This window comes from Actinia tenebrosa, unplaced genomic scaffold, assembly GCF_029948245.1.
Source record: "Actinia tenebrosa isolate PJP-AT-01 unplaced genomic scaffold, QUT_ActTen_1.0 PGA_scaffold6__47_contigs__length_16458017, whole genome shotgun sequence".
Lineage (NCBI taxonomy): Eukaryota > Metazoa > Cnidaria > Anthozoa > Actiniaria > Actiniidae > Actinia > Actinia tenebrosa.
Genome location: NW_028292583.1, coordinates 13,404,902 through 13,429,636, shown reverse-complemented (window position 1 = coordinate 13,429,636; position 24,735 = coordinate 13,404,902). Strand labels below are relative to the sequence as shown.

Here is a 24,735-nt window from a genome sequence, read left to right as displayed (position 1 = left end):
AAATCTTTATAGTGCAGTTGGTGAAACAGTAGGACCGCCTTCGAAATTAAAGCTGATACCCAACAAAAAAATTATTGAAAATGCTATCAAATTTTAAGATGAGGAAAAACTGTTTTTTTCTTTAATTGACAACATTGATCAGTTTTTTTATAGACTTGAAAATAACTACCCGCCGGACAAAAATTGTCATGGTTCTGCTATTTTAGACATGCTTAGTTCTTGTTAATCGTATTACAGGAACTTGACAATTTCTTTCGGTTCTCGAGAGCTTTAAAAGCACAGGGCTTATTACCAAAGACGCTGTGTGATTGCTTTCTTTGTAATAGATAGAGCTAGATATGTTTCATTTACGACTGAAAACCGCATTCTACTTAAGAAGATGAACCACCTTCCTGTAAGTCAAAAAGAAAAATGTATCACTTTCAATTATACAGAACATTTGCTGGAATACATTTCACATTTTCAGATCATATCGCGCATTTCTCAATTATGAGTTTTGTTCAGAAAATGCCATGATTTTTCCGATATTCGTTCAATAAATGCAACTAATGAAAACATTATTCCACACCACGTGAAGACCCCTCTGGTCTAGACATAATATATCACACTGTCAATGTACCAAGACCTTCAAGGTTCTAAGTATTTTTGTTTCCCACTGACACGGTTTTGAACTGATATATATTTTCAGCACGTTCACAATACCGTCCTGTGGGGTTTTCATCACTTTAACCAACAACTCTCACGTTCGTTTTCTGCGCTAAAACGTTTTTCAGTGGTTGGGGGAAACGTGGCACTTAAATTGTCAGAGTAAATGCTATAACTACTCAACGCCCACTCAATAGAAATGGCTTGAACTAGCGCATGCGCACGTACTAGTGGAACATTAGTGTTGTTAGAAGTCTAACTAAACTTGCAGCGAAAAAGAGTGGATAACTGGAATTGCATTCCTTCCGGGACCTACACTGAGAGAGCTGCATGCATTAGTCATTGCTTTGCTTGATTACTTGTTTCAATCCAACTAAATATAACTACCGCTAGTAGGACCCCAACTGAAATTATCTCTCCACTCGATACAATACTTGTGATGGGTTATTTATTAAACAAGTTGATGGGTTGTCTAGTTTCACATCACGTTCGAGTCATTTGATGGCCGGACGCGTGCGTACTTTCCAAAACACTGACAAAAGCGGCACATCATAATCATATTTCTTTTTCTAAAAGTAAAACGAAAGCCAGCCTCAAATTTCACTCAAATTCGCCCAATTATCTTGCAATTGTATCAATACCTGTAAGCACTACGATTAAAGTCACAGAAATAGGCTAGAACTCGCTGGCCTCATTACCGTGTCCCGATAAAAATAAAGTTGCTAAAAACTTTCTGGCGCTACATGCCCTATTAGTTACTATTACACGTACAACGAAAGATAAATAATCATGACAAGTACGATTTTATAATCAATGACATGCTTTTAAAGATTAAACAAACATCAGTGTATGTTTGGATTTGAGTAAAAAAGCGTCCTTAACCATCGACTGGGACGAAAGTTTCATTTTCAATTGAAATGAGGGGAAAGGGCAGCGATGTTTTTTTTTTTGCGTTCACTGTGATCATATGTATGCATTAGGCTTTCGTAAAAGTCTCTCCCGCAATGTCTAATCAATCCTTACTCAAACCAGAGAGGGACTTCCGTTAGTCTGACTAGGATTTCTTGATATTGATAAAAGGTTTCCGAACTAATTATAGTTGTTCGAACTGAAATTTAACACAAATGAAGTTCGATCAATCCGCGTTATTTTAATCCACAACGATCAGTATTCCTTAATGACTATGGCATTCACAACTACTTAAAAAACCGAACAATTCAGCTCAAATGTATGATGCTTTTGGTGTTACTCTAGTTTTTGGCCAAAGTAACAAAATACGCCTATGTTTTTAGTTTCCTTTTACAGTTCCATTGACAATATCGGTTAAGATTTAAAAACTCATAGTTCAGCAAACCGTTAGATTATTTTGGATGGCACAAATAGATAAAACCTCAAAGAATGAATCATATATCCACCTAAAGGACTGTGTACGAATGAATCAAATTATAGACATGCGCAAAGGATACCTAAACGAGGCATTTCGTCAAGAGGGCCTAGCCTAGTTAATAGATACGTAGTCAGGTGTCCAAATATTCCAAATAATGACAGAAAAATTGTTTGTGCTGAGCGTAAAATGTCTGCTCAAACTTTTATTCATTACCGGTTTGATTTTATTTGACGTCATGATGGGCGCCATGTTGGGCTGAATGAAGACGGTTTGCATTGCAGTTGTTTTTAACCTGCACTGAATTTTGGTATTCAAAACGAAAAAAAATTTTGCTCTTAATTATACATCTATTAATTTAAAAGAACAGCATTTCCCCCCTTACTGCCCGAGTGGTTTCCTAGATATCAAAAACAAGGTTGAAACTTTGTTCAAGACGCCGGCCATGTAAACTTACGTTATTGTCAAAGTCATGATCGTTTACACAACCCAAAACTTAATTTGATAATATTTGTTCTGAAGAAAAAAATTTTGACATCAAACCGGAATATGTATGTCGTAAGTGATGTTTTGACAAGAAAAATCAGAATAAAATTTACGACCTAAGTAAAAAAAGAAAAAAAAAAAAAAAGAAAAAGTTATTTAATCGATAATTTTAGCTTTGAGCTTCTGTTGGGTCTGAAATGAAAAGTAAATGCAAAATACTGATCAAATGATATATAATCCCAAAAATACGCGAGGAAGCAGAGAGTTGTTGATGTTACGGTTGACTATGATGCGATCGGTTGCCGTGTAGAAATAAAACTGTAGACGCATGCGTGGAGGTAACCCTGAACCAAGCATACATAGTTCACATCAAAGAAAAGGTTTTTTTCTCTCAGATTGTTTTTTTCATTACCTTTTATTACTACTTGTTTCATTGGCTCATTCTGTTGCTGGATTCAAACCATTTTAACGCCTGCCTCCACTAGAGTAAAAATTAAAGCGTGAAGCATAAACCGCGCATAACAAAGAAGGCTTACACCGACTGTGACAACAATACAAGCTATCACTTATGTTTACGCTTGTTTTGCTTGGTTGAAAAAATCCTTTATACAATATAAAACTGAAGCAGTTGGACTTAGATCTACTGAAACTGGTTACAGAGACAGTATCGAGGTCCTTGGTCTTCAGGCACTGACAAGGCGGTTTTTCTTAATAAAACTTGCCAAAAAATGGTTATACATTGCCAAAACTGTTTCGCATTCATCATAATCAAAATGTCGGTATCACTTACAATTATAAGAGAAAATTAAGTTGAATCAAAAACAAGTCAATTACGACTCACAACAATACATACATACATACATTTATTGAGGCTCCTTTTTACAAGGCTTTTCAGCAACAATATAAATAAATATAATATAACACTAATGTAAATGATACTATTATAAGAATATAAAATATAAGAATATAAATATAAGTATATACAATTATAATCAATATGTAAATTAAACTACTTTATTGAAACTAAATAATTAAAAAGTCGTTTTCTAAAAATTTTAGAGTCATTTGTACATTTTAAGTCTTTCTGGAGACCGTTCCAAATTTTAGCTCCGCGGAACGCGAAAGAACGTTGGCCCGTAGCTAGTCTACATTTGGGCAGATGCAGATCCCCATTGAATCTGGTCGATCTAGTGTGGATTTGAGATCTATATATAAACTTCTGAGTGAGGTAATTAGGTGTTTGATTGTGAAGGCATTTATGTACCATTACACAATCATTGAAAAATAACTTATCTTCTATATTAAGCCACTTAAGAGACTTAATCCCTTTGGATATGTGATCATATTTCCTGAGGCCAAGGACTATCCTTGCCGCGTAATTTTGCACCAGTTGCAGTTTGGCTTTATTTGCCCTAGTGGTATTGCTCCATATTGTAGAGCAATAGAATAATTTAGTAAATATAAATGAGTTCATGAGTAATAATATTGTCTTTCTGTCTAATAAGTGTTTAATTCTATTGATTCTATTTAGTTTAAAAAAACAGTTTGAAACAGTTTTTGTTGTATGTTCGTTGTAACTTAGGCAACTATCGATAATAACTCCCAAGTCTTTAGCGACAGGAACGGCTTCGATCTCTTTTCCTAACAGTGTTGCTTTGAGTGATGGTAAAGTTTTTGTGAGCTGCGGTACACCAATAGTTAGTATTTTTGTCTTATCTGGGTTGATGAGAAGCGAGTTCATGCAGCACCACTTTGCAATTTCTTTCAGATCTTCATTTAGAGCAGGGATAGCTTTATCGATTTCTTTCGAGGGTAAGGCAAGGAAAAGCTTCGTATCGTCAACATAACTCATTACTTGACAATGCTTTGGGATAGATAGAAGCTCATTGACATATAGAGTAAACAGAACTGGTGAGAGAATTGTCCCTTGAGGTACGCCAAAGATAAGAGAGCGAGCGTCAGATAAAGTATTGTCTATCCTCACCACTTGTTTCCGATGGGACAAGTAGCTCTCAAACCATGCCATAGCAGTGTTAGAAGTTCCCATACTTTGAAGCTTTGACAGGAGAATGTCGTGTCGAATACTATCAAAGGCTTTTGACATGTCTAGTAGTGCAATGATTGACACCTTTTTATCATCCATGTTTTTTAAAATTTCATCTGTAAAGTAGAGGAGGGCAGTTTCAGTGGAATGGTGTTTTCTGTTGCCACTCTGAAGATGGGATATTATTTGGTTTTCTTCTAAGAACTCGGTGAGTTGTGAGTGTGCGGCTCTTTCACAGACTTTAGACATGATTGGTAGTAAAGATATTGGGCGCGTTTTGGATGGATCATCTGAGTCTTCAGATTTTGGACAAGGAATAACTTCGGCTAGTTTCCACGACTGTGGAAAAGTACTTGTATTGAACGAATTGTTGATTAAGGTGGTAATTACTGGAAGCATCGCTGGTAAGCTGTCTTTCAGGACTCTTGCGGATATTCTGTCTATTCCTGGAGCTTTATTTGAGGGCATAGCGGTGATGATATTCAAAACGTCTTCTTCTTTAACTGGTCTGAAGTCAAACTGTGAAGTAAGGTTGATACTGAAGTTTAAAGCAGGTATAGGCAGTGTATCGGGGACACCGAGATTATGTTCTTTTGAGAGAGCTTTCGCTTTGGCAGCTGTAGACTGGCCAACAGTGGTGTAGTACTCGTTGATAGAAACAAACAATAAACAAACAATAAACAAACAAACAATAGAAACAAACACAATAAAAACAGAGAGGCGATAAAGCGGGTTTCTTTAAATATTTTTTAGTGCGAAATCTTTTCAAATCACACACAATAGGATTTCACACTGCACAATTAGCAGCATTATTCTCATTTATAACGTTTTATACTCGAATGTTTACAGACGCGAAGTTTTTCAGAAGTAGTCATCAAAATTTTCCAAGTCATGAAAACTATATTGCATTACTATTTTGATCACGACTCACATAATTTATATCTTAATTTGTTTAATATGAAAATCTTAACAACGAAAAATAAAATGAGAAAAAAAGTAACAAGCTTTTGCATCGCAGACCGGGAGTCATTTTGATATGACGTCATATAGGGCGCGGTTTCGCAGCGCATATATAAAGACACGCGGTGTTCACGTAAATCTCACTTGACAGCTAGCTACGTCGGGTTGTTGTAAAGAGGAATTTGTCCAGGAATTCAAGAAAAATACGCATTTTAGTTATTCGAGGATGGAAAACCCAGCACTTATAACTAAATATTACAGTAAGTGATCAATATGTGTATGTTTGAGTTTACGTTTCATAGTTTTTGAGCTTATTTTCGCTATAGAGCACACATGTCAACTCTGTCAACTACTTGTAGAGAAGCTACTTGAATTTGTTATGAAGAATTATTATTTATTCTTACCTCTGCTTCCTCGTAGTTTCCCCTGAACCAAAGCAAACCAACATTTTCGTTACCTGTAATCTGGAGAAAAATCCCGACGAGGTAAGTTAGGGCAAGATGCTTAGTACTAGTAATTTTCGGCACCGAGTTTATCGTCCATCATCAGTAACGATGTCGGCGTTTTCTTCTTCTTCATTTTGCCTCCTCGAGTTCCACTTGATACTATTGTAATCTTGAATAACAATACATATAATCTCAAAAAGCAAAATCCTCCCAGTAAAAAGTTTTAAATGCTTTTAAAGAAGAAGAAGTATCGAGGGCTTGATATACCTAGAGGCGTGAGTTTGGATTTCTAGACAACATTCCTTCAAAGTTTCATTTATAGGCATGAACCATTAGATAATTGATGGGAGGTCGGGGGGTCAACAGGAATTTATGTTGCACGATATTTATTTTTGTAACAGCTCCTGCACGAAATTTTTTGTGTTTCGATTTCTTTTCTGAAAAAGAGAGTGCACAATATTGTTTTATTAGGTAAAGTGCTTGCTCTATCATTTTTGGATGTATTTACGCACCCCTCCCCTCCTAATAATCTAATGGTCTGTCCCTTATTCTTCTCTCTTTTTTTAGAGTTGCAGTTGCGAAAGAAGGATTGAGGAAATTACTTGTCAAAAATGTGGCCATGTGTTTTCAGGAAGAAAACGAATTCAGTGCAACATTCACCCAAATGTCATTCATCTGATGGATTTTTACCTCTGTCCTAAATGCAACAAAGAATTATAAATATATTAAATAGATAATAATAATGTTATACATATATAGAGTTGCGTTTGTGTTTTATTCATTTTCAATATGGATTATATTTAAAAAAATCATAGTGCAAATGTAATGAATATCCTTATCCGACCGTCTCTCAGTTGAGGCTCGTTTGTAGGCAAAGGTGTGGTGCATTGTGAGATAACTGATAATTATCATTTATTTAATATTGATTCTATATTAATCTGATACCATTTAGAAGTGTCATTGATTCGTAACTTTTGATCAAGTGCATTATCGTTCAAAAACAAATACCCAAGTTTTTTTATGTCATGTTTTTAGAACAGTGCTTTATTAGGAACAGCACTGACTCTTCTGGTTTTGTATATTATTATAATTATGGGAAAAAATGATATTGATATTTTGTATGATTTATGAAAACTGCAAATATGCATTATAGTATAGCTTCAGTGCGAACATGTTTTGTCCATTAATGAACCCTTCTCAAAAGTATTGTGGATACAGGGTTAACACAAAAATTCAAAAGAAATCAAACTTTGTAAATGGAATTTGTTGCATTTCTTTTGTATTTCCATGTTAGCATCAAATTCAAGACAATTTCAAGAAGGGCCCATTCATGGTGTTGTTTGTACTGATGCTAGGCCAGAATATTTTGTGTTTATGATAAGGTTGTATAATAATTGCTTTGAGTTTACATGGACATTTTCATTGGTATACTGGTACTATAGCTTTCACATTAGAAAAGGACATTATTTTGTTATGGTTGTTCCATTTGCTTCAAATTTTCACATCTGATTTGTAGATTTATGAGTTTCGTCATGAATTGATTTTACTTGGCCTGTGAAAAATTAGTTAGCACAGCACATAGTCATTAGTTTACAACCTTCAGTTGACAGGCCAAATCACTCTGCTGTAATGGAATTAATTATGATTGTAATATTACATCAGATTTGTTTAAAAATAAAAGTAATCTTTCATATGAATGTGTGGTGTATTGCTACCTATAGCAAGGATTTGATTTTTGTACTAACCAGTGTGTGACGAGACATACTTTTGTGCGGGAGGTCATGGCTTTGTTCCATTTGCTTAAAATTTTCACATCTGATTTGTAGATTTGAGTTGAATTGATTTTACTTGGTCTGTGAAAAATTAGTAAGTACAGCACAGTCATTAGTTTACAACTTTCAGTTCATAGGCCAAATCACTCTGCTGTAATGGAATTAATTATGATTGTAATATTACATCAGATTTGTTTAAAAATAAATAAAAGTAATCTTTCATATGAATGTGTGGTGTATTGCTACCTATAGCAAGGATTTGATTTTTGTACTAACCAGTGTGTGATGAGACACTTTCATGGGGGAGGTCATGGTTCTTGTCCTGGCCGGACCAACACTCAGGGTGCTAGAGTAACTGAGGAGAAAGTGCTGCCTTTGTAATTACATCTGCAATTGGTTAGACTTTGAAGTGGCTTGGATGACCACTTTAAATGGTGGCCTGTCTCTCCACACTTACTAACCAACATTGGAGGGACGTAAAAGAACCACTGAGGAGGTAAAGAAAGCCTAGCAGTGACCACCCTCAGTGCTTATACCTCATACTAACCATCTCTTATTCATAAATCATTGTAAAGCGCCTTTGAACATATCCATATGAGCGCTATATAAATATCATAATCATCATCATTAATTTCTCTTGCTCAGGCGAAATATTAGACTGCCAAAAGGAAAGGTGGATATCACTAGGCAGGTAAAAGAATTAATCTAAGCCATCTTGGGCCTGAGTATCAAATGCTATTGAGTAGACTGTGATAGTACTGTTTGATGTAGGGTAAGTTATTTATAAACCTTTCCAGTTCAAGTGTATTGGTTTCCCCTTTCTAGACCACACACATGGATTGAATAACAGCCATTCAATTGCAGGTCATGATGGCCGGCCAAATTAGTTTTAGCTTGGTCAAACCTCACTTCTGGCACACTCATTACCACAGTAATAGAATGATTCTACTTTGCCTGTGAAAGAATAGTCAACGTAATACATATTAGTAGACACAAATTCTAGTGTTTTCTTTTGTTTTACACTGTAACTCAGTAAATATTACAACTCTGTTTCAAAGGCAAAGTAAAATCACTCTATTACTGGTCAAAAATAACTAGCAAGGCAAATACTTGACCAGACAAGTTCCAATTGTGGCCAGACATTGTCTGATGACCAAGAAATATTAGCATGTGTTGCATATGAACAAGATAGTTGGAAATGGTGGAGTACAAAGACATAGTAACAATGCTTAAAAACTCTTTATTTTTCAGACACCTGCCCAGATAATAAATGTAACAGAATCTTTGAATAAAACTATGGTTAAAATTAATCAATCATAAGTTATATACTTCTCTAGTATTACAGACATTTATATCAGCTATAATAATAACTTCAGAATGAATAAGGTAGGTGAATCTCATTAGTAAGAGTTAGGGCACTAATAGACCAGTTGCAGCACTTTGGAATGCAGCTCAATCTGGGGGACAAAACAATAGGTTCCAATTCTAAGGAGATTGAAATTCTATTGTTTTGTCCCCTAGATCAGCTGCTTTGTCGTCCCTGCAAGGGGTCTATATCTGCTATGGAAAGAACATACAAGGATATCTCCTGATTTTTTAAAGTGAATTCGTCATACAATGGAGAAAAGATTAAAATGAGTACTCATGAAATATCTTAACTGTTAAGTCAAGAGTTCCTCAGTTACACAGAGATGATGTTCTTAAAAAAATGGAGACAGGAGTTAATTAAAAACATATGTGCTTCTCTAAAATAGATTTAGGATTTCCTCACTCAATGTATAAGATCTATCAGCTTCCAGTTCTTATGAAAAAAATCAACCAAAAACGACTGCACAAAAATATAGAAATACAAATGGAAGCACTGAGGCAACTTATTATTTACCAAAGTGTATCTATTTGTTAGCTATCAATAATGATTATCCGAGCCTTTTATACATTGGTGTCTGAAGTACTAATAAAAACAAGTTGGTGTAAGAGATCAGTAAAAATAGATTGGTATGGATAATGTATATCTTTATAAATATTAGTATATCATTAATATACTATGGTTTTAGTGTTGGTCCACTGTACGCTTGTCCACCATTAACATATGAATTACCCAATCCAAAGAGATGTCCACAGTATTTGCTGTCGTCAATATTATCTTCAAAAAACATCTGACAAAATACATTTCAAAAAATGTTTTAAAAATTTGTATCAGGAATTTATTTACGTTTATTTGTTAATTATGAATTCATTAGAAATGCTCAACTTATAGTGACTACCATCATTCCCCCCTCTTCCTTTGTTTATTTGTTTATCTTTTCATTCAGAGAAACAAGTGTAATGTTACCTCTCTCATTTTGAAGAAAGAATTTCCTGTCAGTAGGCAATCACTGCCAGCTTGATGCTGAGGCCCGATTCTTTCAAGCTTCAAATGAAAAAAAAAAATGAGAGATTAAACTAAAAATACCCCTTAATTATGACATTTTTAAAACGTTAGGATAATGATTTCCCTCTTAAAACTACCTCTAAAAGTTCAGAAACTTCTTGCAGTCCACCCTTGAGACTTTTACAGCTTTTCATAAGGTATTTGACATCATAAATATTAGGAAAATATAGCTTGAGTAATTCGAAGAATTCTGCTTCCTCTTGTGCAAGATTCTGTGCTGTTAGAACCTTGATTAAATAGCCAAAGTCATAGGCACTGTAACAAACATAGATAAAAAATTAGTAGATATCCTAATATTAAAAAAACTAAAATAAGAAACTTCACTTTTGGAACTAGAACCAACACTTAAGTAAACAATAATAATGAATTGTGATAAAATAAATATTAATGAGTTAATAATAATCTTAATAATATCTATATTTAGATGTCATGTTGGGTTAGAGCTAATTAAAGAAGACATCATTACTATAGTTGAGCTCCTATAGTAAGCACTTATACAGTACGTAATGCATAGGAATCTCAGATTTTAACTGTTAGTAAAAATTGTGACTTCTGGCCTTCTCAAACAAAATTGTGAGAAAACTAAACTAAGATCATTAATAAGACTTTCTTATTTCTGGTTTCTGTAAAATAAAGGAGCTGTAAAGGGATGTTAGCCCACCACATGTTACCCATGTGGTAAATAACCCATATAAATACCTATGAAAAGATAGCCACTTGACTTCATCCTGTAGAACGAGCCCTGAGGTGATAAGAAGTTCTGCAAAATCATTGACATCGATGCCGTCTTCTTCATGTCTTTTAAACTGTATGCCTGATCTATTTAACAGATCAATTGAATCTTGTGCATACATATCTTCTCTGAAATGAAACCAGTCAATAATACTTTAGCTTCATCAAGCCTGCAAATTAGTGCCTGGCATCAGATATTTGTCAGGTAAATTAGTGGTTTTGACTGTTGAACATTCAGACTGGCAGTCTGGTAAGTTTTCTTACTTACGTTAGATTGAATTTAAAGTTGAATTGCCAAGTCGCGCCATCAGAGGGTTGAAGACCTTTTTCATTGTAGAATGACATTCCCAACTGAATGATTTTGAGTAAGTCAACATTACATCTCAACAGCTGAAATTGGTATTCCGATGTACTTTTGAATTCACCAATCGGTCTTGCTACAACACCTGGAAATTCAGTATCCTAAATGAAAATAAAGACATCCCATTCACATTCTGATTCAAACATTTCATTTAATCATTCATTTTTCACTCCTTGGTGAATAATTAAAAGTTTTATCAGACCTTTTTCAGATCACATTCCCAAGTCAAAATACTTTTGACATGAAAGAAGCAAAAATTAGGACTGAACTGAAATGAAATGGTTTGGTGACTCAAAACTTAGCATCCAAGATAGGCGTATTTCTTGTAATTCATAAATAAAGTATACAAATGACAGTATTTACCATAGCTACATATGGATATTCCTGTACAATCTCTCTAATCTTTGCAAACTCTTCTTCCATATTGTCTTTCCATACGTCTCGTATTCCATAGTTTACAGTTGTTGGCATCTTGCTATAATTTTCCCTTCCCAAAGCCTTTTTTTGTCTATAATGTAGAGCCTTGTATTTTTCTTCCTATGACATATGTGATTGCTACGATTGCTAATTCTATGTTCTTGGGTGACCTAAGAAAATTGTAATCATATTAATTGCAATATTAGGTTTTTAACTTTATCAACACAGGCTTTACTCAAGACAAAACAATTTCAATTTATCAACTTTCTTTTTAAATTTCAACACAAACTCACCGTAGAATGATAAACGGGTTCTTTAACTTATCGATTAAGGTAATGATTTTTCTTCCTTTTCAGATTAAGTAGGGAAAATTCGACGTAAAGTTGCAGTATACTTACGGCGTCTTGAAGCTAAAGAACAACACTGAACAAAATGGCGGAAGAGAGTGTTTGTGCATACCTTATGTTGAGAATCAGCTGATCACAAAGACAGATGATATGACCAAATTATTTGCATTTTGCACATTCTGCACAAAAATGTCGTCGAATTAACGCCAAGTGAAAGTTCTACAGTAAGAAATACTTCATTTACGTAGCAATGACCTAGGAACTAACTTGCTAAATAATGAAAATAAATCCTTAAAAAAATTAAGATTTTCTTAAAATTATGCGTGACTATAACACAGGAAGCCCGCTTGTCACATTATCGTATACAGAAACAACACAAATATTACTTCGAAATTGTATTTTCTTTTATTCATTTCTTTATGTGAATTCAAAAAGCAACTCATGAATTTTATTACTGATGTAAATCTTAAAGCTAAAGATTATCCTTTTTGGTCGACAGAAATAAAACAACCCAAGGTAGCCCCATTACAGTGTGTATATCTTTAAAAAAAAAAAAAATTATTTATAATATGACTTGAAACGCGCCTTGAATTGATTTCGCTAACATTCTCTCACCTTGAGTTACTAAAAGTTCATTATCTAATCAGAATAACTTATCTATACCTGCTTTTCCCACTAAATTTATGATCATTTTATCATACACCTTAAAAATCAGTCCAGCAGTCTTAAAATTTATGACAAACTCCCATTCATTTCTATATTAATTTCGTTCGATTATTTCCCATTTTTCAATAGATGTAGATTAGCCCGTACCCTGGGTACCAGAGGCCTCTTCCTGTCCCCCCTACTGAGACCTACACGGGCCTCTAGCACCCAGGGTAATAAGCCAGGTGTTGATACTAGTCTTATGATGAAGGTTCTCTTATGTCATAACGTACATTGAATAATAAAAAACAATTGAAAAAAGAATAATCATTCCAGAGAAAAGTCCCAGTTGAACTTTGATGAAGACTTGAAGGCCTTCCTCAACGTATGAAATCTTGTTATCAATCCTATCAACCTGGGGGGGGAAACAGAAAGTTAGTGTAACACTTAATATAACATAGCATACAAATATAACGAGCGCAATAAAACTCAAAAATAATTATGGTTCTATTGAGGAAATTATAATCTATAATTTTTTAATCAACAAAAGTATTTGCACCAAATTCACCTCCTCAAATATCAATTCTTGCTCTACAAGGGTCACTTTTTTGCACATGGATGAGCGCGAAAAACGTCCGACATGATTAAAACAAATTTTGTGAGATGGACATTGTGCGCGATAAAGTTATCAGACATGGAGAAGTGTTTCTTAACTTTACAAAGAGCTTAGGAATGTTACTATCTCACCTTTCTTTCAACTGATTTCAAGTGTTCCGTCAAGGCGTCTACCTTGGCCGCAAGAGTAGTCTCTTCTGACGCTTCTAAACTATCACTGCGATGTGTTGTGTTGGTGGGTTTATCTGTTGAACACCGCAGCCTGGGTAGACAAAAGATCAAAACAGTTACAAACCGCGGCATAGGACCATGTGATGCGCTACCCCATTAAGACCCAATATAGCAGAAAAAGGCGTGTTGGGATACCTGTGTTCGAGAATGCTGCATTTTGGAGCAGTTTTCCATACAGTTGCCGTGTCCGATGCTGTCATCCCTTCTTTAATTTCAGTCGACATTACCAGAAACTTATCTCGACCAACTTGTGACGCATGACCTAGTTTTACAATTGAAAGTTATTAAGGATAAATAAAGAAATTAAAAAACTATTTTATCGCTTCTATGAAGATAGTCTCCTTTGCGGCCATCATTAATCTTGGTCTCAGATCCTCACGGGCCCTCTCCGTGAGGATCTGGGGCCGAAACTAATAACGGCTGCGGCAATCCCGACTAGAGTCTTCCGGCTTTTTTGGTCAGCACCGACGACAGGAAGGCGATGGAGGACTCTGGGTACGGGATTGCGGCTGCGGAGGAGCCACTACAATGAAGAAAGTTGAACATTTTTTCAGGACCTACCTGGCTGTAAGAACACACTCACGTCTGTGAAGGAGTTTGGGCTGATACAACCTGAGCTTGGACGTACTCGATACCCTTCAGGAGAAGTAGTTTTAACCTGAGAATAAAAAAGACATGTGATGTGCTTCTCAGATACTTCTAATATATAATCAAGTGTCACAAGCTTTTTCAACATTTACTGAGGAATCCCAGCCCCACGCCTACCACGTTGATATCACTTGGAAAAACTCTTAGGCATTGCAACGTTGTGCGCATCAAGTATAAATATAAATAATTTCAATACAGATTGATATTTTTTGGCACTTTGAAAGAGGCGCATCCAAGAGAGTAACTAGCCTGAAATGTCTGAATGAGTAGATTTTGTACGACTTTGAAATGTCACTGCAAGGGGAACCGTCGCAGTACGCAAAATGACACCATCCATAGACCCAACAGGACAGCGAGGTTTCTACTCATCTAGTAGGAATGCGTGGACACGACACCATCATGGTAAAGCACCGCAAGGCACAACGTCATTGTCATAAATGTTCACAATCATACAAATACTGCTGGCTCTATTATTTTTATCAGTATTGTGAAGCGCAATGTTAGAGTTGATCTAAGAAATATATTGACATTTTCAAGGTCATTTGGCGCGGCGTACCTTAAATGCTACAGACGAAGAAGTACCGTTGTCCAGAGTCAGAATCTGAAGGATCTCCCCTGAGTTGTTTGGTGCTGTCGTGAAAACTAACTCTTGCGCGGGTCTGAAAAATAGAAAAAGTAGTAGAAGTTTGAAACTGAACCAGGTTTTTAACATGTACTTACCTGGAAAATATTTTACTGTAAAACATTATGAAAAAGCAACATGATTGAATTAACTTTCCAAAAACAAGGAACTCGTGCCACGCCAGAAGTTTTTTAAAATTAGAGATTGCCTTCACCGCGCATCGCAGAAATTGCGCGATTTTTTTACGCAATACAGGAAACTGGTTTCCAGAAATAGCAACCACATTCGAGATGGCAAGAACGTCAAAAAATATTGCTACACATAAAAAATACCTGGAAATAATAATTAAAATGCGGCCCAGAAACCATGATTTAAAACTTCTAGCGCAATTGAAGCAAAGGCTCACTGATTTACAACAACTTGCTTTCACAGACTGTGAACTTACTTGATGTTAAGAAGCTTGGTAACAGATTTTTGCTCTTGTGTTGGGCTTAAGGGTGTCTGACGATTAGTACTTGATTTCTCAAGCTGGTTAAAGAGATGTTAATAGATAAGATAGAACTCCAATATAACAATAAAATGAACTGAACTGAACTGAACTGAACTGAACTGAACTGAACTGAACTGAACTGAACTGAACTGAACTGAACTGAAATGTAATAAAATAAAAAAAAAATAAAAAACACATAGTATCACATGAAAAGACAATCTAGTCTTTACTTACCTTTACTGCATTATTTACTGTGGAATCGTTTGTCTCTGCATTGTTGTTCTCAGCCTTTTCCTCAAATTTAACCTCAAAATAGAAAAACCAAGGTTTGAGCCACTAAGCTGAGAGGTGCCTTCTAATGAAGTCTTATCCGAATGCTGAGATAATACTAGTACATGTAACCATAGAGCATTTCAGAATGAATCTTGAGATGTTGGAACAAAAGTTAAAATATACGTAATGTCTGCTACACTGGGTTAATTGAATAAAATAACTAAAACCAAGAGCATACCTTTTTTGATGTTAAAGTATCTGATTCATCAAATGACAGCCTCATTGAGTGATAATCATCTTTACCAAGTAAAGTATTATCAGCCGATGTTGTGCTTATGTTGTCTGTAGGGGCATCGAGAGTCTCTGGATCCCTGGAGATTAAATTTATAAAAATTATCATTAATAGACCCTTTGCATGTGACGTCAAAGTAGCTCCATCTGGGGGACAAAACAAAAGAATTCCAATATCCTGAGAATTGAAACCTATTTTTTTGTCCCCAAAATTGAGCTGCATTCCAAAGTGCTGCAAGGGAACGATAGTTGTAATTCCACTCATTGATGTATTATAGCCATTTTCAATAATATGTGTGAAATCATGGTGTTTGCAACAGAGTAGGTTTAGATATTGATCAAGGAAATCACATCTATATAATACAATATTTTATTATTTCATTCTGGGTTCATCTGAACCTTCCATTGGCACAATTGCCCTTGAAATCTTTTCATTCCTACAATGTTATCCAAATTTCTAGATTAATATGCACAATGGCATCCTGTGCTTGTTATCGACAGCCTTTAAGAACTTCTTCTTTATAGTACAGTATGAGACATGAGATAGACAGTTCTTAAGCCCCGTTTACACTAGTGATTTTTGCTGCGATTTTGTCCATAATAAATAATGGTAAAGAATTTACTTGTACAGTTTTTTTCAGGATACCAAGATTTTCCTAGACGAATGTCTCTTTTGAGGGATGAGACAAAATATTTCATATTTCCGAAAATTGCCACGAAAATCGCAGCAAAAATTGCCGGTGTAAAAGGGGCTTTAGAGCAGTATGGCTATAAATAGTTTGGTGTGAAATGTGATCATCCAGGTGAGTTTAGTCTTGAGAAAGACTGTTGTTGGTGGTGACTGACATTTCGACAACCTGAGCGGAAGTCATTTTCAGAGTAAAGTGAGAAAACGAGACACAGTCGATGGTATTTACACCCAAATAGTTTATAAATAGTTTATTGCAAATTATAATTTGCTTTGCACAGAAATGATAGGTTGAAAAGAAATCAACTTGAATTAAATATACATTAAATTAACTCTCTCTCAATGTGATATTTACCTCTCTGTAGGTCCAAGACCAGTATCCTCCTTACTCGGTGGATAGGAATATTGATATGCATCCTGCAAAATATAGTGAAAGACTATATCACTTTTGATTACCTAATTTTTGAGCTGTGCTCTGGGGTCATACATGGACTGTAAAGCAGCTGCCAAAGGCACCTTCACATGCTTTCAATATGACCCCGTTGAGCTGCGCCTCTGCTGAACTTGCGGTGGTGATTAGTGATGACAAGTTTTTAGTGTTAATGGTATTAAATGTGTATTCTAAATAGAAATTCTCGTGGAAATAGCAAGAAATATACTCACAGTTCCTCCTAGCTTCACCAACAATTTATCCTCATCAACAAAATCCAGTAATTCTTGTTTGTTCATGAATCTGTCAGAAATTAATACACACCAAAGAGAAAATTTAACATACTGATATTAATGTGTCCAAATGTACAATGTACAATGTAAAATGTACATAAACCCTGATACATACTTGATTTTATTTACTGCTTCAGGTGATAGCCAGGTTTTTACAATCTTCCAAGCAGCTAGAACAAATTATATGAAAAGATATCAAACTCCTTTGGCTGTTAAAAACAGTCCCTCTTTGCCTCGTTGCACATGATAAGACACATGAATATGGATACAACTCAAACAAAGATTTATCTTTTCAAGAGAATAACATGTTGTCTGAAATGGGAAAATCAATCAAAAATGCTTATTAAACTTGACCACATGCCAAGACAAAAGTGCATCCATGCATCCAAGCTAGACTTGTCAATAAAGTAAACGAACTAGAGGTACATGGAATCTTTAAATATATTGCAAGACAACACGTACCTGACAGTATCCATGGTAACTCCACAACCAATAACCAAGCTTCAAAGAACAAAACAAAACCAAAGTGTTAACATGTTGATGTGTTCACTTTGTTTTTAAATAAAACAATCACAACATGTGCTTTACTTTTACCCTTACCTAGAGTATTAGGAAAGTAGTTGGTAAAGCAAGTTATTATGAACTTAATAAAATCCATATCCTGTAATCCACAAGAAAAGTATTATACAACCATTAAAAATATCACAAAGTTGTCACATCTTATCACACTTTAATAATATAGTTTACATGTGAGTTTCTATGTCCAGGTCCATCATATGAAGTGGTTTAAAGATGAGAACAAACCCCACCCTCCCCTACCCCTTTTCAACATTTATATTTCACAATAACACAGCAAATACAAATCTCCTTTTCTGAAGTCCTGGTGACTATAGCCTTAAGTCCATGGAGCACCCTTGAAAACATCTAAAATGAAGTCTAGCTTAGTTTCTTGGACTAATGGGAACGCTTAAGTCCCCATCCCACTCCCCCTCTCTAGTTCTCTAGCTTGAGCTATAGCTAGAACAAGAGTATGAGGTGCTCTACAATTGTGGGACATAAATGATTGTACATGATCTTCCAACTAAGGTAAAAGTCTAACATACAATGCTTCCCTTACCATGTTTGCGAGTCCTGTCTCCTGCATATCAAACACTAGTGTGACCTTCCTGCTTGGGTACATTCTAGCCTAAATAGACATTTAACAAATTGACAGTCATATTTAATGAGTCTGTCCCCTTATTGACGATAAATGCGTATTGTCAAAGTAAGGTAGCTTGAATCTACATGCCATACTTTTTTCAATACCAACAACAAAAACTTCTTGTCTTTAGTGATCAAAACAAGCAACAGAAAGAGTGTGCACTCATTGACGTCAGCTTATTTATCTGTACTCAAATCGATAATGAAATTAGCCAATCAACTCATTTTTATGAAATTTTACGAAATTCTTATGGTATTGTAAAAAGATAATCTGTTTATAGATTGACAGAGTAATTTCAACTCAACCTAGAACAGCAATCATACTCTTTAATAATATCTTTTACTCACATGCTTTTCTAGGAGGAACACTAAGAATTTTTTCATTTCTGTGTGCTTTTGTGGATCTTTCTTGTAGTTTTTACCAATGAATAAAACTGCAATATAAAATCTGGAATCAGTAAACCTACATCCTGTCTATCTAATGCATATGACTTTATATTAGCAGCTGCTTTAAAAGAAACCAGATTTTAACTAAGTTCTTGATAATGTAGTACTGACTACATAAACAAATATTGATGACAATACGTAACTCAGGATGGTACAATATCTCTGGGGTGGGGGGTACTCTCTTATATTCGCTATACCGGTATGTGCTGCCAAACAGGGTATGGTTTTCAGCGATTATACTCTGGAACAGGGTATATAAAATCACTCTCACTCTGAGACAGGGTATATGAAATCACGCTCTCTCCTCTCTGGAACATGGTATCTATTTTTGCAATACCAAAACAGGGTGTGGTTTTCAGGGACCTTGCTCTGGAACAGGGTATGAATTTCAGCGATTTTACTCTGGAACAGGGTCAGGGTTCAGAGGGCTCAATGGCACATCCCTACCCTAAACGGGCAAGATTACCCCTCTGGACAATATCTATGCAGGTACAGTATAGTGGAAAACCCCTCCCCTCCCACCCCCCTCCTCTTTACAGGGATAAAATCTTTTTATGTTTTAGTTTAAAAAAAGATTCTAGCTCACCCCACTTTAAAATTTGCTGCACCATCCCTGGTCCCAGGGGGGTACTCCACCAGAAATTGGGTAGGGGTGTTCCTCTGGGATTCTGAAAGGGGTGTTCTGCTGGGATTCTGAAAGGGGTGTTCTGCTGGGATTCTGAAAGGGGTACCCTGTTTATGACAAAAAAAACTCAAATTTGTAGACCCTGTTTATGACAAAAGATATAATTAATAGTTCCTGTTTCAATTATCATGTCAGCTCGCGTATTGTTTTTTTTTTTGACGACCATAATAACCAGTTTCAGTCAATACGAAAGTAGAAACCCTGAATATGACAGGAAACTCAAGACGAACTTGGGACTTGAGTGAAATTGCATACCCTGTTCATGACAAGAAGTTCAGAAAACCATACCCTGTTTAGCGGATCACCCCCGTATAGTCTATATATGGGAGTACCCCCCCCCCCCCCCACGTCCCTGATATAGAAAACTTACTTATTGAGTTTCCTTCTTTATCTCTATTATGAGGATAAAGAAATCCAATTTCAAACAATCTTCTGTCAATTTGTCTTTCTGTTAACTCTGCAACAGTAAATAAAACAAATTACAAAACAACATAACTATGTATGTTTACTTTTAAAAAGCAGCTTGCTACTCCAAAACATGGATAATGCACCAGGATTATTGGACTTACCATTTAAACAAGACGTTTTTCTCCATCTAAGACATATAATCTGTAAACAGATTAACAACATAGACATGAAAGATGTTATGATGTAGTTTTAAAGACATCTGATAAATAAGTACAATAATAATAAATATTAAGCAATATTTATCATATTTCTGATTACATTACCAGAGCTTCTATTGCTTTGTTGATATCATGGTTTCTAGCTCTTACAAAGCATCTTAACCAAAAGTCATCATGCCGAAGTCTTGACAGGTCATGGTCATCAAATTCAGTGAAGTTTTCAGCTGTGGAGAAATCACATGTGCATGTCTATTACACACTCGGCATAACATGTGACCAGAGTTTGAGGGTTTTATAATACTGGTACTTCACCTTCTCCCCCTTGGCAAAACTCAACACACTCAATTCCAATTTGAGCTGTGAGTCTGCCTTATCCTGAGTTAGTTTACACCAGAGGTTGCTTTCAGTGTTTAATTTAATTGCCATTCAGAGAGGTTACCATTAACTTATGAAACAGAGTGTGCTAATTAAAATGTAATAGTTAGTTAAATATGCTAAAATTTTATTTCGCAGGTTTATGAAAACCACTCTAGTTTGGCCTCTTTAATACTGCTTGATTTGTTGCTTTTTCTAACCTCTCACTTCAAAAATTTCTGCCCAATAAACCCATGACTTATAACATCCCAGAATATAGCTAGCGTGTAACTAATTATTACTTTCAAAGATTTGCTATCAATGTACTTGACCACAAATATTTGTCTATAAAAATACAACCCCAAGCCTTGATATTGAATATAAATTATTTAACTATAAGTAGAATATTGCAAGGATAATGCAATGTTGCAACAGCCCCCCCAAATCTTTTGACAGCCAATTCAATCTGTATAATCCTAAACTAAGCCTTTCAGCTTTAATAAGCAAATAAGTGAAGTTAAACAATATTGATTAGACTTTGATAAACCATGCGTCAGATCAGAATACACTGGAATTGCATACATAAATAATATTTCTAGTAATAATTGATAACTTGTTATAAAACCCCGTAGTAAAAATAATAGTCGCTGCAAGCATTGTCTAGCAATTTTTTTCAAACCTCATAAAACTCAAATCAAGCCCAGACAAAATAGGATTCAATTCAAGTGATTTTTTTAAAGCTCTGCCTATCCCATAAATGTACTAGTGTTTTTTTACCGTGCTCGTTGAAAAATTTCTCTCTAAGATCCTTTATACACTGTTCCTCAGATTCAGCCTGCAATAGTGAAACAAAAAGCTTTTATTTATCATTGCCATTCATTAGTTTTAAACATTTTTTAAGCTAATCCCTTAAATTTATGAAATATCAAATGACAGAGTTATAGTACAAGAGACGACTTACCTGATCCGCCATGTTGTCGTCTCCTTGGACCCGCTTCCGGGTTAAGGTTCGTTAAGCTTGTCGGAACAACTTCGGGATGTTTCCGGGGAGATTGTAGCCTTAACCGCTGACCGCATAAATAAATAAACCAAATTAAAATTTCTTCCAGAAAAATGTTTAGCTTTTGCTTGTACCCGTGGATTGTTTTAGTATTTGGTCAAAAATATCTGTCAAATAAATAAATAATGAATTACTAAAAGCACGTTGACATATATGTGTCAAAATCGAAGATGAATATTTCATCTGTTGGGTAAAATGGCGACTAAAAACCGATGGAAATGCTTGGATTTTTCTGTTCTTAGTTTGCTCTCATTTTGTGTTTTGATTGTTCTTCTTATTCCTTCGTCCTACGGTAAACCAGTCGACTTATCTCCTGAGTGGAGAAGCGAAATATCCGAACAAGCTTCTAATTATGGTAAGTAGGGAGTAAATAACCATTTGAAGCGATTTCATTTAGCTTTAGTTTGGTTCTGTGATTCATATAACTATTAGTTGAAAATAAATTTGAAAACAAATCGAATGTTTTTTCAGTGTTATCAAGCAATTCTTTTAATTTTCTTGTTAAACACACGCAGAGATTTACTGGTAAATCCAAAAAAGGTAAATAAAAATAATAAACTAAATCTGGGACAGGATTTCCTCCGATGCTCCAGCTAAAAACAGAACAGAATTTCTATTATATTTCTCATTATAATTAAAATTCATCAGTCAAAATTTAATTCAAAACCAAATACGGTATACTATGATTCTGTGTGGCTCGGAGGTTTTTACTCTCCTTCAACTCTCACTATATATAGTACTCGGTTTGTATTTCTGAACATTTATCTCTGACTATGAAAACATATCCCTGTGCTATGTCCACTGCAATTTGTCAGTTTGGATGAATCTTTAATGATAACTCAACCAAAAGGTTTTATTTTACAAGAGGATTGCAAAAAAGTATGGCTTAATCCACAAAAAAAGTTTGTTGCACCAATAAACAGACAGAATGTAGATCACAAAAGCAATATTAACTGAAATGTTACTGCAAATAACAGCAGAACATGTTGCCTTACCATTTGTGGTCAAACAACTGAATGATCTTCAAGTTCCCAAGGTTACCGGTGATGTGAAGACACCACTTGGTAAAGTCAACTACAACTTGCACAAGTAAGTTAAGTTCATTATTGCTGCAGTCAATTTTGTTATTGACTGTTCATAAGTTAATTTAAATGTCTGTCTCTTACATTCTCTACTCTTAGCATTCCTGATTTCCAATCTTAGTCCCCCCCACCCCCCCACAACTTCTTAGGGTGCTTCGCAGTCCTTGTGACCACCAGATAGTAATGATGCTCATGCATGTCTCCATTACTTGTTTTTTATTAATTTTGGTTTTGGTTTAAGCATCACACTCTCTGATGTCATCATCAAAAAAGCCAATATATCACTGCAATCTGGCCACAGTGTACGCATGAGGGCTGATCAGGCATCTTTCAAGATAGGTGCAGATTGGAATTACAAAGAAGACAGTTGGTAAGAAGAGAGCAACTTCTTCATTTTCATGGGTTTCTGGCATTTGTTAGCCCCCCCCCCCCTTTCCCCCCATCAAAATCATGCTCCTCAGTCCCTGCATATATAAATGCCTTCAGTTGTTTCAAATTAAATAATTAAAACAAATCAACTGCTTCCAGGCCACACATATCTGATTCAGGATCATGTCATCTATCAATTGGTGATCTGACTCTAGGGCTATCATTTCTTGTTTTAGGTGAGTTATCACATTTTACCACAATTACATGTCAAGAAATTTAAGAAAGTTGTACACCTAAACATATAAATGCTCATATTTGCCTTCATGGCTCATTACTCAACCTATCCCAGAATGCAATTCTCAGCATTTAGACTGTTTCTTATCTATATTATGACATTTTCTAAATCACTAACTGTTCATAAATACCTCACTTTGTTTTATCAGCAACTCACTTAATACATGGGCTATTCATTCATATTGTCATCTCTTTTTTTTCATTTGTTCATTTTACTTATTTTGATTTTATTAAAGATTGATTATCTGCAAGTGAAAATAAAATTATTTACTTATTTATATTACACAAGTTGAGATGTAACTAATGATCAAATCCACAGATGTGTCCAAGGGACAACATAATGTACGAGTTGATGACTGCAATTTAAGGATTGGATCACTTGGAATAACATTCCAAGGAGGAGCAAGGTTGGGACATTTTTTTCATTCATATATCCAATACACCCTTATGCAATGTTACCAAGCATATCCTTGCTTGCTTACATGCTTTTGATAACCCTAATATTCATTTATATGTGCATTTGCTAGGGTGTCCGAAATAAAAAAAATTTATGACAGGGGCAGATCCAGGAATTTGTTCAAGGAGGGGTGCTGCGCACAAAGTTAACCCAGGGAGGGGTGCACCCCTTAGAATCAAAGGGAAAAAACATTAATTTTGTATTGGTTATCTTTGAAGTAAGGGCACAAAGTCAAACCAGGGAGGGGTGCACACCCCCTGCACCCCTCTCCTGGATCCGCCACTGTATAATAGAGATATTATAATTCATTGCTTCAAAAAAGGGATTATGGCTTTAGGGGCGTCCAATGCACCACAGCACACCCCTTGGACCTTATGACATTTCTAGCTTTTATCTCAATATTAATCTTATTCATTTATTAATCTGCAGTTGGTTGTACAATTTATTTTCAAATGAGATTGCCAAGGACTTAAGAAAGCAACTAGAAAATGAGGTAAGGATGGATCATAATTTAGATGTAGTTGACTTGCTAAATGAAGTTGTGGTGAATAGAACAGAGCATTACTTTGAATGGCCACAAAACTATTTTGTATTTCAGATATGCAAAGCTGCAGTGAAGATAATAGATTCTAAAGCCAACACTGTTTTGGCATCATTACCAGGAATGGTTGAAGCATTGAAAGCAATGGAATAAAATTCAGTATAAAGAAATGTAAAAAAAAAAACAACTGGTTATTATCATCAAAATTTATAAATATTGAAAAAAATTACTATTTTGGGTAATAAAAAAATGATTTTATAGAATGAACTTTGCAATCATTGACACTTGTATACCCTTGCATTGACTTGTAATTACCCTTGTAATAACTAGTATTATTAATAATGGTAATCATACAGTGAGAAAAAGCAA

The 24,735-nt window shown here is 35.2% G+C and overlaps 4 protein-coding genes across 5 annotated transcripts; 2 read left to right on the top strand and 2 right to left on the bottom strand.

The window, feature by feature from the left end:
- The first annotated feature begins 5,652 nt into the window (after positions 1 to 5,652).
- Positions 5,653 to 7,656, top strand: LOC116292434 (uncharacterized protein CG13380-like). Its single transcript, XM_089039449.1, has 3 exons — positions 5,653 to 5,779; positions 5,940 to 6,004; positions 6,533 to 7,656. The coding sequence occupies exons 1-3, from the start codon at positions 5,746 to 5,748 to the stop codon at positions 6,683 to 6,685; spliced, it is 252 nt and encodes an 83-aa protein (XP_088895575.1). The 5' UTR covers positions 5,653 to 5,745; the 3' UTR covers positions 6,686 to 7,656.
- A 1,301-nt stretch (positions 7,657 to 8,957) lies between these two features.
- Positions 8,958 to 12,288, bottom strand: LOC116292440 (CCR4-NOT transcription complex subunit 7). Of its 2 annotated transcripts, none has more exons than XM_031699770.2 (7): positions 12,138 to 12,288; positions 11,625 to 11,848; positions 11,169 to 11,362; positions 10,868 to 11,029; positions 10,246 to 10,423; positions 10,070 to 10,147; positions 8,958 to 9,893 (listed from the first exon to the last, which is right to left on the bottom strand). In XM_031699770.2, the coding sequence occupies exons 2-7, from the start codon at positions 11,730 to 11,732 to the stop codon at positions 9,780 to 9,782; spliced, it is 834 nt and encodes a 277-aa protein (XP_031555630.1). In that variant the 5' UTR covers positions 11,733 to 11,848; positions 12,138 to 12,288; the 3' UTR covers positions 8,958 to 9,779. The 2 variants fall into 2 exon arrangements, with proteins under 2 accessions (XP_031555630.1, XP_031555628.1); XM_031699768.2 differs by lacking the exon at positions 12,138 to 12,288 and adding an exon at positions 11,972 to 12,126.
- Positions 12,289 to 12,407: 119 nt separating this feature from the next.
- Positions 12,408 to 21,571, bottom strand: LOC116292439 (motile sperm domain-containing protein 2). The gene is made up of 20 exons (XM_031699767.2): positions 21,525 to 21,571; positions 21,341 to 21,398; positions 20,315 to 20,433; positions 20,153 to 20,192; positions 19,954 to 20,040; positions 18,800 to 18,885; positions 18,369 to 18,437; positions 17,852 to 17,912; positions 17,714 to 17,752; positions 17,367 to 17,421; positions 17,192 to 17,261; positions 16,884 to 16,945; positions 15,788 to 15,920; positions 15,511 to 15,582; positions 15,232 to 15,314; positions 14,721 to 14,823; positions 14,078 to 14,174; positions 13,652 to 13,778; positions 13,418 to 13,547; positions 12,408 to 13,085 (listed from the first exon to the last, which is right to left on the bottom strand). The coding sequence occupies exons 1-20, from the start codon at positions 21,534 to 21,536 to the stop codon at positions 12,948 to 12,950; spliced, it is 1,641 nt and encodes a 546-aa protein (XP_031555627.2). The 5' UTR covers positions 21,537 to 21,571; the 3' UTR covers positions 12,408 to 12,947.
- A 108-nt stretch (positions 21,572 to 21,679) lies between these two features.
- Positions 21,680 to 24,633, top strand: LOC116292425 (bactericidal permeability-increasing protein). Its single transcript, XM_031699745.2, has 7 exons — positions 21,680 to 21,978; positions 22,601 to 22,712; positions 22,947 to 23,075; positions 23,234 to 23,310; positions 23,688 to 23,775; positions 24,255 to 24,318; positions 24,424 to 24,633. Exons 1-7 carry the CDS (start codon positions 21,819 to 21,821, stop codon positions 24,517 to 24,519), a joined length of 726 nt encoding a protein of 241 aa, XP_031555605.2. The 5' UTR covers positions 21,680 to 21,818; the 3' UTR covers positions 24,520 to 24,633.
- Positions 24,634 to 24,735: the final 102 nt, after the last annotated feature.